Source organism: Dromiciops gliroides, chromosome 4, assembly GCF_019393635.1.
Source record: "Dromiciops gliroides isolate mDroGli1 chromosome 4, mDroGli1.pri, whole genome shotgun sequence".
Classification (NCBI taxonomy): domain Eukaryota; kingdom Metazoa; phylum Chordata; class Mammalia; order Microbiotheria; family Microbiotheriidae; genus Dromiciops; species Dromiciops gliroides.
Genome location: NC_057864.1, coordinates 126,350,585 through 126,367,488, shown reverse-complemented (window position 1 = coordinate 126,367,488; position 16,904 = coordinate 126,350,585). Strand labels below are relative to the sequence as shown.

General features: G+C 42.0%; 1 protein-coding gene across 1 annotated transcript in view; it reads left to right on the top strand.

The window, feature by feature from the left end:
• The first annotated feature begins 5,142 nt into the window (after positions 1–5,142).
• Positions 5,143–16,904, top strand: part of CAPN8 (calpain 8) — a 114,543-nt gene continuing 102,781 nt past the window's right edge. Inside the window, exons 1-2 of the mRNA XM_044005092.1 lie at positions 5,143–5,382; positions 15,945–16,014. Of these exons, the coding sequence (XP_043861027.1) occupies positions 5,143–5,382; positions 15,945–16,014 (310 nt within the window). The remainder of the gene's footprint in view (positions 5,383–15,944; positions 16,015–16,904) is intronic.

The following is a 16,904-nucleotide window of genomic DNA, read 5'->3' as shown; positions in this document are numbered from 1 at the left end:
ACAAGGGGAAAACAGGGCCCAGCACAGAAATTTTGGGGAATATTAATCTTTATAGGCTATGACCTGGATGAAGACCCAGCAAAGGAGACCAAGGAATGGTTGGTGAGACTTGTAGGAGCAGAATGAGGAAAGAGTAGTGTTACAGAAACCTAGAAAGAAAAGAATATATAGAAGAGGGTGATCAACAGGCTGTAGAGAGGTGAAAAAGAATGAGGACTGAGAAAAAACCATTGAAGACCTTGGCAATTAAGACAACATTGGAAAGAGTCATTTGCAGCTGAATCATGAGGCTAAACCTTGAGAATTAAGAAGTGAGAGGAAAGGAAGTGCAAACATCAATCAGACACAGCCTCAGCCTTCTCACGGCATTTAGGTATTGACTTATGTCTTGCCACCAGACTCCGGTGACTGGAGGAGAGAGTGAGGCTGATGACTTTGTACCTCACTTAAATCCAAATCACTTACAACTGAAGACATCACCCTCCTGATGCCTTTGGTCCTCTTCCAGAATGAAGGTAGAACAACAACAATAAAAAGGGAGAAATGGGAGAGGACAGAGAGGATAATGGCTTTCAGGGATGGATGGATGGAGCAAGGGAAGGTTTTTGGAGGATGGGGGAGAGACATAGGCATGTTTGTAGGTGTCAATGAGAAGTCAGCTGTGGCATTTATGTGGCCCGAGAGAATGCCCGTGGAGGAGGCACATGCAAGAGGGGAGCCACAGAGAGTAGAAGAAAAATTGTATAAACATCACTAATAAAACATTGTCTCTTTTTATGTAAAAGAAAAAAAAGTCCTATTGAAGTCAGTTTCCACTGTGCTTATACGACTTCTTGGGGCTTTTAGAAAGAGAAGGAGGCTGGGGAGGGTCCCAGTGGCTCTTGTAAACAGTGGTGGGCAAACTACCTGACATTTGGAGGTAGGCAAATGCCTGGGGCTGTTTTGCAAAAGTTCAGAGTCAGCACTTTCCCTCACTCCTTTTCTGTTCCCTGCAGGGAGAAAATGGCTTTTCTTTTGTTTTCCCCTGCTCTGCCTTCTGTGGTTTCTTTTTACTTTCTCTCTCCATGAGGGTGGGGGTGGGAAATAATGTGGATGGGAATTATAGAGTAACAGAATTTCAGACTTAAAAGGGACAATCTAGCCCAACTGCTACCTGAAAAGTGACTCCTTCTACACCAGCCTTTACTTGAAGACTTCATTAAGGAAGCTCTGAAGCACCTATCTGCCTCTTTGAAAGTTTCATCCTGGTTCTCATTTCTGCCTTCTGGGGCCAAGCGGGACAAAACGAATTCCCTTTATACAGAATATTTCAGATACTTGAGGGGCAGCTAGGTGGGGAGTGGATGGAGCACTAGGCTTGGAGTGAGGAAGACTCATCTTCCTGAATTAAAATCTTGCCTTGACACTAGCTGTGTGACCCTGGCCAAGTCATTTAACCCTGTTTGCCTCAGTTTCCCTATCTTTAAATGAGCTGGAAAAGAAAATGGTAAAGCACTTCTATATCTTTGCCAAGTTAACTCCAAATGGGGTCAGTAAGAGTAAGACACAACTGAATACTGACTGAACAACAAAGCACAGGGGGTAGGTACAAAAGCAAAATTTAAAAAGCTCCAAATTTCAAGAAGTTTCCAATCTTCTTGTGGACGCAATATTTAAACAGAAGCATACGCATGATCATCTGAGGAGGATACAAGAACTAATAATGAAGGAGATCAGAAAAAATCCCCCAGGAGATGATAACCCCATGACTAATAATATTTAAGATATAATTCTAATGCCTCTCCCTCTGAGGAGAGCAGAGTGGTGGCAGCCTCTCGCCCCAACCGCCTTCGTCCTCTCCTGGCACAAATGAGAATCTTTGTTGGAGAAGGATGGGAGAAGAAGAGGCGAGAGGTGTCTATTCTTCCTCCCTTTGAGGAACACACTACAGGCTTCTAGTGTGGGACCCACTCTCTTTTACAACAATAATTCACAAAACGAAATGATAAGCATTCTAAGACAAAGTGCTATCAATAAATCAGTCAACAAGTGTTTAAGTGCTTACTAAGCGCCAGGTATTGTGCCAAGTGGTAAGGATACAAAGAAAAAGCAAAAATAGTCCCTGCTCCCAAGGAGCTTGCATTCTAAAGTGGGCCAATGAATAAACATTTATTAAGCACCTGCTAAGTTCCAGGCACAGTGCTAAACTCCAGATAGAATAAAGGATAGGAAAAGAGGCAAAAGACAGTCATGGCTCTCAAGGAGCTTTGCAATCTATTTTTTTAAACTTAATTTTTTTGGGGTAATTTTTTTAAATTAATAAAGTATTTTATTTTTTCCCGTTACATGTAAAGATAGTTCTCATCTTTTGTTTATACAAGCTTTACAATTTCAAATTTTTCTCCCTCCCTTCCCTCCCTTCCCCCTCCCCTAGACAGCAGGTAATCTGATATAGGTTATATATATATATATATATATATATATATATATACACACACACACACACACACACACATATATATGTATACACACACACACACATATATATACATATATACACATAATAACATTAATCCTATTTCTGCATTAGTTATGTTATAAGAGAAAAAATCAGAGCACTGATGAAAAACCTCAAAATAGAAAAAAACAACAGCACCAAAAACAAAAGAAATAGTATAGTTCATTCAGCATCTATACTCTGCAGTTTTTTTTTTTTTCTTGGATTTGGAGATCCTCTTCCATCATGAGTTCCCTGGAACTCTTCTGTACCATTGCATTGGTGAGAAGAATATAGTCCATCACAGTAGATCAACACTCAATGTTGATGATACTGTGTACAATGTTCTTCTGGTTCTGCTCATCTCACTCATCATCAGCTCACGCAAGACTTTGGGGTAAATTTTAAAATTCATTTGAAACTTACATACAAAATGAGAAAACAAACAAAGACCATTGCTATGTACACAGCAGAACACAAGAGAGGATTCAATATCAAACAATACATTTCCATTACAAGAAAACCTATAGGGGCAGCTAGGTGGCGCAGTGGATAGAACACTGGCCCTGGAGTCAGGAGTACCTGAATTCAAATCCAGCCTCAGCCACTTACTTGCTGTGTGACCCTGGGCAAGTCACTTTACCTCAATTGCCTCACCAAAAAAAAAAACAAAAAACACAACCAACAAAAAACCAAGAAAACCTATATAATAAATACTACACATTGTTTTCAAGGCTGCCCAGCTTTTCTTTGCTTCCTCCTAGGTTTTCTTTTGTTCTCTGCTGTGCCCTTTTAACTGTTTTTGAGCTTTACAATCTAATGGGAGAGACAACAAGCAAACATGTATGTGCAAATAAGCTATATGTAGGATAAATAGGAAGTCAATAAGAGAGAGAAAGCACTCTAAGAGGGGTTGGGGAAAAGCTTCCTGTAGAAGATGGGACTTTAGTTGGTGCTTAAAGGAAGCCAAGGAAACCAGGAGATGGAGACAACAGCATTTCAGCCATGGGGAATAGCCAGAGAAAATGCTGGGACCCTAGAGATGGAGTGGCTTGTCTCCTAAGGGAATTTTCCCCCCCATACAGCCAAGCTTCCCTTTGTCCAATCCTTTCTTCAACAAACTTATTGTTGTTATTGTTGTTCAGTTGTTTTACATTTCGTGACCCCATTTGGGGGTTTTCTTGGCAAAGATACTGGAGTGGTTTGCCATTTCCTTCTCCAGCTCATTTTACAGATAAGGAGACTGTGACAAATAGGGTTAAGAGATTTGCCCAGAGACACATAGCTAATAAGTGTCTGAAGCTGGATTTAAATTCAAGTCTTCCTGACCCCAGGGCTGGCACCCTATCCATTGTGTCACTTACCTGCCCTTCAATCAACTTACTTTTTTGGGGGGGCAATGGGGGCTAAGTGACTTTCCCAGAGACACATAGCTAGTAAGTGTCTGAAGCTGGATTTAAATTCAAGTCTTCCTGACCCCAGGGCTAGCACCCTATTCATTGTGTCACTCACCTGCCCTTCAATCAACTTACTTTTTTTTTTTTTTTTTGCGGGGCAATGGGCGTTAAGTGACTTGCCCAGGGTCACACAGCTAGTGTCAAGTGTCTGAGGCCAGATTTGAACTCAGGTATTCCTGAATCCAGGGCCAGTCCTTTATCCACTGCGCCACCTAGCTGCTCCCCAACTTACTTCTTTTTAATAAAGGGCAGGTTGATTTGGCATAGGTTTGAATCATGGCTCTTCCACGTACTACTTGTGCCATGTTGGGCAAGTCTGGGCCTCAGTTTCATTATCTGGAAAATGAAGGGACTAGACTATGTAATCTCTCTGATCTCTGCCAGCTCTAATTGCTGTGAATGAAAATAATAACACATTTATATAGTGAGTATTTGGAGTTTGAAGCACCTTTCTTATAATAACTCCAGGAGGAAGAATGCATTTGAGAATTTATTGTACCTTTTTTTTTTTCTGAATCAGGACACCGAGTCTCTGAAAAGGTAATAATTTTGCTCAAGGTGTCATAGTAAGTAGAAGAGCTGAGACTTGAACCCAGGTCTTTCCTCTGAATCACAATTCAGTCCTCTTTCTGTCCTTGATGAAAATTAAAGGGAAGTGTCCATCTTGCTATATTTGCTTGGCTGAACTCATTGGCACATCCCTTCCCTGAGTTTATCTTCATAGCAACATTTAGGATGGGTCCACCCTTGGAAAAACCAGTTCGATTTCCTCCTGGACACCTGCCTCCCATGGCTATTTTTCAAGTCAGACAATGGGGAAACTGCTGGTGGTTCAAGGTTGTCTTCAAAGGAGAAGGACGTGGTCCTGGAGCAATTTTATTTTAATAGAACAAATAAGAGTCCTAAAAAGTTTCTCAGACTAATTAGTAGGATGGAGATCCTGGAGGATAGAACTGGTAGATTCAGTCGAAACCTGACTCTCTTTCTTCTTCCTCTTGCCTTGGGTACATGTTTGCTCTGGGGATGCCTGAGCCTTTGACTCACTCCTCCTCAGATTGGTTGCCAGAGGGTAATGTATCTCACTCCACCTCTACATAGGTGCTCCTTTATAACCTCCTCTTGGTTCCTAGTAGCACAGAGCTTGGAACAGTCTATAGCAGCCTCCTCCCTTCTTCCATCTCACTCTGCCTCCAAATCAAGGGAACAGCCATGGCAGCTGTGTCAGGGAGACTGTCAAAACAGCAGCGCTCAGTGGCTGAGGGCCTGGGTTCCAGCCAGAATGCTGTGAAATACCTGGGCCAGGACTATGAGACTTTAAGGAAACAGTGCTTGGAGTCAGAGACTCTCTTTAAGGACCCAGAATTCCCAGCTTGTCCCTCAGCTTTGGGATATAAGGATCTGGGGCCATACTCTCCTCAGACCCAAGGGATTGTCTGGAAACGACCCACGGTAAGGAGAGGGATTGGTTGGAAGTGACTTAGTTGAACAAAAGGGGTGTGTGTGTGTGTAGGGGTGGGGGGAGGGTACTGCTCTGGATATGAGGGGATCGGTTATTGTTTAACATAAGAGTGCTCCATGACCCCACATATTTCAAAATGTCTCCTTTCTTCCTTCCTCCCTCCTTCATTCTTTTTCTCTTTCCATCCCTCCCTTCCTTCCTTCCTTCTTTCTTTCCCCTCTCCCTTCCTTCTTTCCTTCTTTCCATTCTTTCTTCCTCCCTTCCTTCTTTCCTTCCTTCCTTCCTCCCTCCCTCCCTCCCTTCCTTCCTTCCTCCCTCCCTTCTTTCCTTCCTTCCTTCCTTTTTTCCATCCATCCATCCACCCTGCCTTCCTGCCTTCCCACAGTGTCACACAATGGGAAAAACACTGGTTTTGGAGTTAGAGGACCAAGGTTCGATTTTTTCCTTTGATGTTTCCTCCCTATGTGACCTTGGACAAATCTCAACCTTCCTGGGCATCGGTTTTCTCATCTCTACACTAAAAGGGTTGGATTAAATGGTCTCCGAGTTCCCTTCCAACTCTAAATCTATGATTCTGTGAAACCCACCAGCCAAATGTCCCACTGAGCAAACCAAACCAAGATCACCCGGGGAGGCTGTAAGTTTAGCCATTGTAGAACTTGGAAGTCTTCTGGGCGTGATTAAATATGTGGGAAGGATTATTGACCATGGCTTGAAAGGAGAAACTGGGATAGCCCCATCGTGTCATTCCGATTTTTTATTCTTCCCGCCATGGCATTAGGGGATGGAGAAGAAGGGAGGAGGCAGCCCCTACAGCCTGGGCCTTTTCATTTAGCTGACTAATACATTTGTTGCCTTCTGGCAACATAATAATAATAGCTGACATTTATAGAACACTTTACGACCATTACCTCCTCTAATCTTTACAACCACATGTGAGGTGAGTACTTCTGCTATTCTTATCTTCACTTTAAAGTTGAGGAAACTGAGGCTCGGAGAAGTTAATTGACTGGTCAGGTAGCTAGTAAGTGTCAGAGGTAAGACTGAAGTTCAGCTCTTTCCTGACTGTGGGATGCTCTTTCAACTATACCAAATTGTTTCTTTGGTGCATCTTGCATGAGAAGCATCAAACTAGGACTTTCGGTGTCTTCTGGATCTAAGGGTGGGAGAATGAAGTTGTCAACATCATTTCTTGGTAACCACTTAAGTCAGAAGGGAAATAGCTCAAGGTAGACTGTCCCTTTTCCCTCTGTCTTCGTTTTATCAGCATTAAACAGTTGTTTAAATCTTTTTGTTTTTGTTTTTGGTGAGGCAATTGGGGTTAAGTGACTTGCCTAGGATCACACAGCTAGTAAGTGTTAAGTGTTTGAGGCTGGATTTGAACTCAGGTCCTCCTGACTCCAGGTCCAGTGTTGCGCCACCTAGCTGCTCCTGTTTTCTCTTTTTAAGAATTTTGTGACACCCCTTGAAATTTTTGGAGACAATCAAGAAGTGAGTAAGGCTTAGAGATTTACATGTTATTTTTGGAATACCCAGGGTATCAAAGGGTCTGAGAGAAAACTTGTCCAGATGAAGACAAGTTAACCAAGTGATAGGGGTTCAGTCTCTTCAAAGGATTAAGAAATAGATTCCTCTTCCTTCTTTTGCAATTTCCTAAGAGCTTATAAGTTCATCCATATTGCCCACTCTATCAAAACTATATCTTCATTTAGTCTAAATTTTTTTTTGGTGAATATGATAACTACAAGATGATATGATTGTTGCTGTTGTTGTTTTGGGAGGGAAGTGGAACACTGCACCTGTGGTTTCATGGGTGTAGGGAAATTCCAGTGAGGAAATTCCATCCACTACTGCAGCTGTTCCAAAATTTATATGGGAGAGTTGCTTGGGCCACTCAGAGCTTAAGTGACTTTCACAGTCAGTATCTATCAGAGAAAGCACTGGATCCTGGGTTTTCTTGACTCTGAGACCAATTCTCTTTTCTCTAAGCCAAAAAGCGTTTATTAAATGCCTACTCTGTGCAGTGGGGAGATAGACAAAATAGTCCCTGCTCCCAGGAATTTATATTCTATGTTGCCATTAAACAATTTAAATATAAAGCAGATACAAAGTTATATGAAACAACTGCAGTAGGGAGAAAGCTCTAACAGTCTGAGGGATTATGAATGACTTCCTGGAGAAGCATCTAAACTGTGCTTTGATTGAAGTTGGGGGACTAAATTGAGTCATTCAGTTAATGAACATTGATTAAATACCTACTATGTGCCAGGCACTGCACTAAGCTCTGGGAATAGAAAAAGGCAAAAGGCAAAAGAAAATAGGCAAAAGACAGCCCCTGTCCTCAGGGAGCTCACAATCCAATGGAGGAGACAATGAGCAAACTACTAGAGAAAAAAGCTAGACGTGGGCTAAATTGGGGGCAGAAATGAGGAGGGAGGACATTGCAGACACTGGCGATCATCAATAGAAGGGCACGGTTTGGTTGATCTGAATTCTCGGGATTTTTGTGCTTACAATCCCAATGCTTACCCAAATCCACAGGATAGGACAATGGAGCCATGGGGTCATGCTAGTGACAACTGAAGTCATTGGTTCTTGGAGGTTGCAAATGTTCATTGAAAAAATAAAACATAGGACAGCTAGGTGGCACAGTGGATAAAGCACTGGCTTTAGATTTAGGAGGACCTGAGTTCAAATCCAGCCTCAGACACTTGACACTAGCTGTGTGATCTTGGGCAAGTCACTTAACCTTCATTGCCCCACAACAACAACAACAACAATAATTTCCTCATCAATCGCCAATAAATAATTAATTGAATATTTGCCACAGGCTGGTTTTCTGCTGGGCATCACACAAGGCTCACTTTAAAGGACATAGGTTTTGCCATCCCTAGAGTTGAAGACTGATTATATCTAATGCAGATAAAGCCACGAGACCAGGAAGACTCTGATGCTATTTCTAGCTCTGTTATTGATATGCTACATGACCCTGGGCGAGTCAGCCTCCTCTTCTGTCCCTTAGTACCTTTATCTCTGTGCCAGTTCTTTAATCTATTCAAATGGCCTGGAAGAGGGGACAGAGCCTGCCATGACACATGTCTCATCTCTTAAGGTGGCAGAAGGATGAAAGAGTTTGGGAACAGTTATGAACTTCTTGGACACCAGGGAGCTGCAGTATAGCATCATGTCTATTCTTCTCTTTCATTCAGTCTTACCCTTTTGGACTCCTAGGGTTTCAGAAGAGCCGCCCAAATGTGGCTCTTCATCCTGGCTCACACTGAGATGTTTATTTTCATCTGCCTTAGGGGGAAAGGAGATGAGACAGACCGAATGAATATATTTTTGCCCTCTCAGCAGATAAATAAAGCATAATGCTCAGATAAAGTCACGTTTTCTCTGAAATAGCGAAATTTGGTTTCCCTGCCCCTGCTGGTTATTTCTGCTTGTCTTGAAGTTTGGGGGTGTGGAGGAGGGGGAGGAAGGCTATGCTGATGCATTAGTCTGGTTCTCCAGTTCCCAGGAAGAAAATTATTTTGCCCATAATAATATCCCTATATTTCCAGGCCAGGGGTTCTTAAACTTTTATTGACTCAGAGACCCCTTTGGCAGACTGGGGAAGACTAGAGACCCTCCTTAGAACAATGTCTTGTTGCCTACATTCATAATGGAAGGAAGTTCTAGATTTCATTTAAAGGTTAGTGAAAATAAAGGTCTGGGGCAGCTAGGTGGCGCAGTGGATAGAGCACTGACTCTGGAGTCAGGAGTACCTGAGTTCAAATCCAGCCTCAGACACTTAACACTTACTAGCTGTGTGACCCTGGGCAAGTCACTTAATCCCAATTGCCTCACTTAAAAAAAAAAAAAAAGAAAAGGTCTAATTTTTTCCCCATCCAAGTTCATGGATCCCCTGAAATCCATTCATGGACCCCTTTGTGGGGGGGGCGGGCTATGGACCTCAGGTCAAGAACTGCTACTCTAGGAGGATCTCAAGGAATAGGATGCCCAGACTACAAAAGGCAGGTGGTTTTTTGTTTTTGTTTTTTGCCAGGGCTCTTTGGGTATATACTTTGCACACTTGTAGGGAAGACTGAATTATCTTTGTTCCCTATTTCCACTGGTTTCTGGTTATGTAGAAGAAAAAATAATACCTTGACTTAGGAATACCATAAGCCCCTTCAGAAGCAGAGGAGTATTTGCTGAACCCTTTCCCCAAATCTTTTATTCACCTGCCTTTCTGGAAGCTCTGCAGAGTTAGTATACAGCCTAATACTTATGGTGTCTGAGTAATGCACAGCATGAGTCTGTCTAGGTCCAATCAACGGGGCTCAACCCTGAAGCCAGGGTCCATTTTTTGGTGATTAGACATCCTATTGATTTCAAGGAGAGATGCAGAGAGACAGGAGGGAGGACATGTCTGCAGAATAATGGAGATCATTGGGCCTGCCTACTGGAGTCAGAAGAGCTGGGGGGGTGGGGTAGGACCAAGTTTGGGGAGTTAGAAGGAAAGAAAAGGAGTACTAGCTTTCTGCCTCCTTATCTCTCTGGCATTCCTCTGAATCCAAGGGTGTCTTGGGCTGTTAAATGCAGCCTAGGGGTGTGTGTGTGTGTGTGTGTGTGTGTGTGTGTGTGTGTGTGTGTGTGTTGGGGGAGTAGGGGAAGCAGTGGGAGGAAGTATATGCAGAATCCCAGGCTTTTCGAGCTGGAAGGATTTTTTTTTTGGCGGGGCAATGGGGGTTAAGTGACTTGCCCAGGGTCACACAGCTAGTAAGTGTTAAGTGTCTGAGGCTGGATTTGAACTCAGGTACTCCTGAATCCAGGACCAGTGCTTTAACCACTGCGCCATCTAGCTGCCCCCCAGCTGGAAGGATTTTTACAGATTGTTTGGTCTGGATGTTCTAATTTTGTAGTTGGGAGAACTGAGGCCCAGTGAGAAATGACTTGCCCAAAGTAAAAATACTTTTCTTCTGATACCTTGACTATCTTCTGTCTTCCTGTTTGGCATGTGTTGGAAAGAACAAATAAACTGAGTAATAGCTTCATATTTGCTAATATTGATACCTGGGAATGGGTCAACAACCAATCTTATCTAGTATGACAAATGCTATCTCAGCATAGTGCCATTATCTTTGTTATCAACCACACCATGTTACTGACTCACATGGAGCTTGTGGGCAATGAAGACCCCTTAGTATTTTTCACATGGACTGCTATCAAGCCTGTGTTCTCCTACCCCGTGTTTGTATAGTTTTCTTTGAGTGAATGAATGGAAAGGCATTTATTAAATGCTCACAATATGAGTAGATAGGTAGAACAGTGGATAGAGGGTTTAGCCTGGAGTCAGAAAAATTCATTTTCCTGAATTCAAATCTGGCCTCAGACATTTACTAGTTGTCAGATCCTGGGAAAGTCACTTAACCCTGTTTGTCTCAGTTCCTCATCTGTAGACAGAGCTACAAATGGGGTCATGAAGAATTAAATACTACTGAAACGACCGAATACCACCACAACAAGTACGATATGAAAATCACTGTGCTAAGTAAGTGCTGGGGGTACAAATAGATAAGCAAAGACAGTCCTTATCTGCAAGTCTTTTTTTTTTTTTAAACCAGATTTGTTATTTCATCTATGTAGATGGTGGCCCAGTGGATGGGGTTCTGGACTTAGAGCTAGGAAGAACTGAATTCAAATCTGGCTTAGACGCTTACTAGCTGTGTGACCTATATCTAATCTCTGCCTCAGTTTGCTTATCTGTGAAATGGGAATAATAATACCATGCATCTTCCAGGGCTGTTATGAGGATAAAATGAGATAAATCTTTGAAAAGCTCTTTGTAAACCTTAATTCTCTGTATAAATGCTCCTGGGAAATATTCCCTCTTCTGCTTCAGATTGGCACCTTCCCTACAATTTACAGCCTGGGACATTCGGGTATTAAATATTTATCCAGGATCATAAAGCCAGTATGTAGGTGAGACCTGAATGCAAATCTTTTAGATTATGAAACAAGTTATGCCATTCTATAGATTTTTATCCTCTATGACTAAATTTCATTCTTTTGGTTTCAGATGCTGGCCTTCTGAGGTAATTTAAATTTTGTTTTTGTTTTTTTTGTGGGGCAGTGAGGGTTAAGTGACTTGCCCAGGGTCACACAGCTAGTAAGTGTCAAGTGTCTGAGGCCCAATTTGAACTCAGGTCCTCCGTAGTCAAGGGCCGGCGCTTTATCCACTGTGATACCTAGCTGCCCCCGGTAATTGAAAAAAATTGATCCTTTCATTTTTCACATTAGTTGTCTGTCCTTCCCAGTTTTGTGTCATCCACAAATATGATAAACATATCTTTTATGCCTTTACAAATGCTTTGATAAAAACACACACACACACACAAACGTTAACTAGAAGAGAGCCCAGTGGTATACCATTAGAGACCATGCAACCCTTGATTTTTTTTTTTTTTGTGGGGTTATGAGAGTTAAGTGACTTTCCCAGGGTTCACACAACTAGTAAGTGTCAACTGTCTGAGACTAAATTTGAACTCAGGTCCTCCTGAATCCAGGGCCGGTGCTTTATCCACTTCACCACCTAGCTGCCCTTATGAATATGGTTGTTTTTAGCAGCAGCAAGGTCACTAGTTGTTTATTCATCCAGGTCATATTTGTCCATCTTTTTCTTATAATACCTTGACTATCTTCTGTATTCCTGTTTGGCATATGTTAGAAAGAACAAATAAACTGAGTAATAGCATCATATTTACCAATATTGATATCTGGGATAACTTCTTCCAAAGGATGTCATGAGACTATGTCAAATGCCTTCCTGAAATCAGGATACTCTATGACTGTGTCTATAACCATCCCATATCTACCAGTATTGGGATGCTATTTAAGAAGGAAATGAGATTCATTTTATAGGACTAGTCAGTCAAGTAAGTGATCACTGCTTTTTCTAAGTGCTGACAAACCATCTGTATATCCATGAGAGCCTTCTCAATCTGGCTCCTTACTCTTTCCAAACAAATCTCCTAGTTCTCTTCTTAGCCCTATCCATATTCCAGTCAAACTATTTCACAATGAAGTTACGTGACATTTCTTTAGCGCCACACAGCCAGTGTGTGTTGGAGGCAGGTTTGAAACTTGACTCACATGCTAGGTCTCCCTTTGCCCAACACACTGACAAACTATCCTTCAGGAAGAGCACACTGTTACTGACCTTGTTGCCTCTATCCCTGGAAAAAGGCCCTCTTTCTTTTCCCATCTTGGCTTATTGACACCTTTCTTCATCTTTGGATCAGAGGCCACTTACTTCAAGTAAACTTTCCTTCTCCCCCTAGCTAGAAGTGAGCTTTTCTTCCTTGAATCTCTCTGTCTCTCTCTCTGTCTCTGGGCAATGAGGGTTAAGTAACTTGCCCAAGGTCACGCAGCTAGTGAGTGTCAAGTGTCTGAGGCTGTGTTTGTTTTTTTATTATTATTATTTTTTTAATTAATTTTTTTTCTGAGGCTGTATTTGAATTCAGGTCCTCCTGAATCCAGGGCTGGTGCTTTATCCACTGAACCGTCTTGCTGCCCGCCCCCCCCCCCAATTCCGCCTTGAATCTCATATTTGAGTTCTTTTCAATAAATAATTTTCTACTTGTATTGTAGCTGGTTAAACAACCATAGTCAAAGAGGACTGATGTCAGCCTGTGAGGATTTCCCCATTAGATTTGCATCCCATCCTTCCTCACATCATCTCTCTCTAGATTGCAAGTTCATTGAGGGCAAGGACTGACTTTTTCTTCATTCATCTTCAATGACTTCAAATATTTGATAGTCCCTATCATTTCCCACCCCCAGTCTTCTCTAGGCTGAACACCCCCAATTCCTTTAACCAATCCTTATACGAGAAGGACTCAAGGTCCTTTACCATGTTGGTTTTACTCCTCTGGACATTCTCCAACTTATCAATTTCCTTCTTTAAGGACAATGTCGTGGTAGTTAGCACAGAAGAAGGACATATCTCATCTAACCATATTCCCTAGAAGCAATAACACAGCTGTCATTATACTTTTGAGTTTCTATGTCTCGAAGCATGCACAGCCTCTTGCTTCCTGGTGACATCTCCAAAATGGCTCCAGAATATACCCCACACACCCTGAGTATTCTCACAAAGACCTGACCCTCTCACATCCTGTGGTTGCTGTACTTCTTAGTTTACTGAACTTGCTGCTCCTTCTTCACATCAGACACCGACTTCTCTCCCTCTCCAGAGTCCTGGTGGCCACCCCTTCTTTTGTACCTGCCCTCAGCTCTACACTCCCCCCTGCTTTGCCATCTGCTTTTTATCTCCTTGTGTTTCATTCCTTTGGAGAGAAGTAGAAAAGTTATTCCTTGATGTAACATGTTCCAGGATACCCCCTGATCAAAAGCAACCCCCCCTCCCCCTGCCCCTTATTCACAAGGCCTATCTCCTGAATATGCTGGCTGATTGGGTTTACCCTTTGTCTTAACACCTCTCCTTTTTCACATATTTCAGAGTGGATCTTGCTACCTTTAGCCTGATGGATGATGTTATCTTGGCTCTCCTAGGTTTTTCTGTCTGTGACTTCTTAATAGACATCATTTATCATGGGTCTATAGACCTAGAACTGAAAGGGATCTTGGAGGTTACCTTCTCAAGCTCCCTCTCTTTACATATGAGGAAACTGAGGCCCAGAAAGTTTAAGTGACTTTCTCAAAGTCACAGAGATTAGGGAAGTGGCAGAGTTGGGGTTCAACCTCAGGCCCTCTCACTCTATTCATCCACACCCCCTTGTATTTTAGCTGTCCCATTATTAGGTAGTTTTCTTATTCTCTAGTGGTTTCATATAGGTAAATTTTTCTACAAACAGAACCATGACCAGGAATTTTTGTACTCAGGGCCACAAACTAAAATGCCACAAACTAAGCCTGCTGTAACTAGCTTGATGGCACAGTGGATAGAACACCTGGTCTGAAGTCATGATGACCTGTGTTAGGATCAAACTTTAGACACTTAATACCTGTGCCTGGGCAAGTCACTTAACTTCTATCTGCCTCAGTTTCCTTATCTGTGAAATGGGAATAATAATAGCACCTATCTCACCAGGTAGTTGTAAGAATCAAATTCAGATAACTTTTTTTTTTTGGTGAAGCAACTGGAGTTAAGTGACTTGCCTAGGGTCACACAGCTAGTAAGTGTTAAGTGTCTGAGGCCGGATTTGAACTCAGGTCCTCCTGACTCCAGGGCCAGTGCTCTATCCACTGCACCACCTAGCTGCCCCCAGATAACTTTTATAAAGTACCAGTGCCTTGCACATGGTTAGCATTTTATAAATATTGGCTACTAGTAAAACTGAAGACCTGAGTTCAAATGTAGCCTCAAACACTTACTAGCTATGTGACCTTGGTCAAGTCATTTAACCGCTGTCTGCTTCAGTTTTCTTATCTATAAAATGGGGTTAACCTCCTAGGGTGGCTGTGAGAATCAAATGAGATGATATTTGTATTATGTGTTGCAAACCTTTAAGGGCTACATAGTAGCACTCTTACAAGTAGCACAAAGCACATCCTTCTATAGGGTGGGGTCAGGAGAGAAAGTGAGAATCTCAGTGGGGTGGTGATGGAGATTCTAGGAAAGATTCACTCTAGAGTTGAGGAGGAGCCCAATCACAAAAATTCTGGTATCTTCCTATGTTAACTAAATATTATTGCTACTCAAGGCTAAACTCTTGTTTCTACCTACACAACATATGATCTTTAAATGTTAATCCACAAGCATTTTATTAGGTACCGTTTATGAGTCTGGAACTGTATTAGGTTCTGGGACATAAACACAAAGGCAAGACAGTTCCTGCACTCATGAAACTTATATTCCACTAGTTTTTACCCTCTAAGTTTGACACCCTCTAAATTCAGCACCCTGAAGCAAAGCTCTTGTTGGCCTACCATAGTTATAATTCTTTCCTCCAACTACATTATAAGCTCATTGGGGGCAAAGATTGTTCTATTTCTTTTGTGTTTTCAACTTCCTCCATAGCATTTCATATAATGTGGAATACAAGTAGATGTTCAATAGATGATTGAATAAAAGAACATTTTCTGAACAATGTTTCTATGAAAGCTATGAAATACAGAGACAACGTATTTGCCAATGGAGTGTGTGTGGAGGTTAGTTGAGGGAGCATAAGGTTAGAAGTTAGAAGACTTAAGGGTTGAGTTGCTGTCTTTTACTGACCTTTTAGTTGACTTGCTACTTCCTGGCTCTCCAAGTTTTTCCATCAGCGTAATGAGAAGCATTATTATACTCATTAAGCATTTAATGAGCATTCACAGGGAGCCCAGCTCCTTACTAGGTGCTAAGTAATATTTTTACCTTCTACCTGGATAATTGGGGTGTTGCATTGGTGTATGAGATTTTTCTTTAGCACATTAATATTTCCACTTGGGGGTAAGAAAGGGCAAAAAAGAAAAATCCCTCACATATTCTTTACCCAACCCATCATTGTTGCTGGAAATGTTGTGATGTATTTGTTTGTTTGTTTTTGTACAAAATTCCTTTCAGGAATTGTGTCCTGACCCTCAGTTTATTGTTGGTGGAGCTACTCGAACAGATGTTCGTCAGGGAGCCCTTGGTGAGTAATGTGTATGTGTGTGTGTGTGTATGTGAGACAGAGACAGAGAGAGATACCAAGAGACACAAAGACACACAGAGACACACACAGAGACACAGAGACACACAGACACACACACACACACACACAGAGTGAGATGGGGAGGGGCATGGAGGGTGAGAGTTTTGTTTGTTTTTAGTGAAGTTGCATTTATGCCTATGTAAGAATGATTAACATCCAAAAAGGAACTATGATATTTTAGGAAAACAAAAAAACATGACTAGTTATGTATGCATCCATATAGAGGATTCTGAAATTATCTTAAACTTTGTGTCCTTTCTCTGTATCAAAAATCTTTTTTTATTTGCCAAAAATTTATTAAGCTTTCCATGGCAGGGTAATGGTACAGGTGGGAAAAAACTGAACATTGAAGTCACAGGACCTGAGTTTGTTTTGTTTTGTTTTGTTTTGCAGGGCAATGAGGGTTAAGTGACTTGCCCAGGGTCATACAGCTAGTAAATGTCAAGTGTCTGAGACCAGATTTGAACTCAGGTCCTCCTGAATCCAGGGCTGGTGCTTTTTCCACTGTGCCGCCTAGCTGCCCAGGACCTGAGTTTGAATTCTGGCTCCACTGTTTATTTTCTTTCTTTCTTTCTTTTTTTGTGGGGCAATGGGGGTTAAGTGACTTGCCCAGGGTCACGCAGCTGCTAAGTGTCAAGTGTCTGAGGCTGGATTTGAACTCAGGTACTCCTGAATCCAGGGCTGGTGCTCTATCCACTATGCCACCTAGCTGCCCCTGGCTCCACTGTTTATTAACTATGTGACCTCAGTCAAGTCTCTTAGCCTCCAGGCCTCCATTTCCTCATCTATAAAATGAGTTATTTGGTTAGGGTGACTTCTAAAGGTTCCTT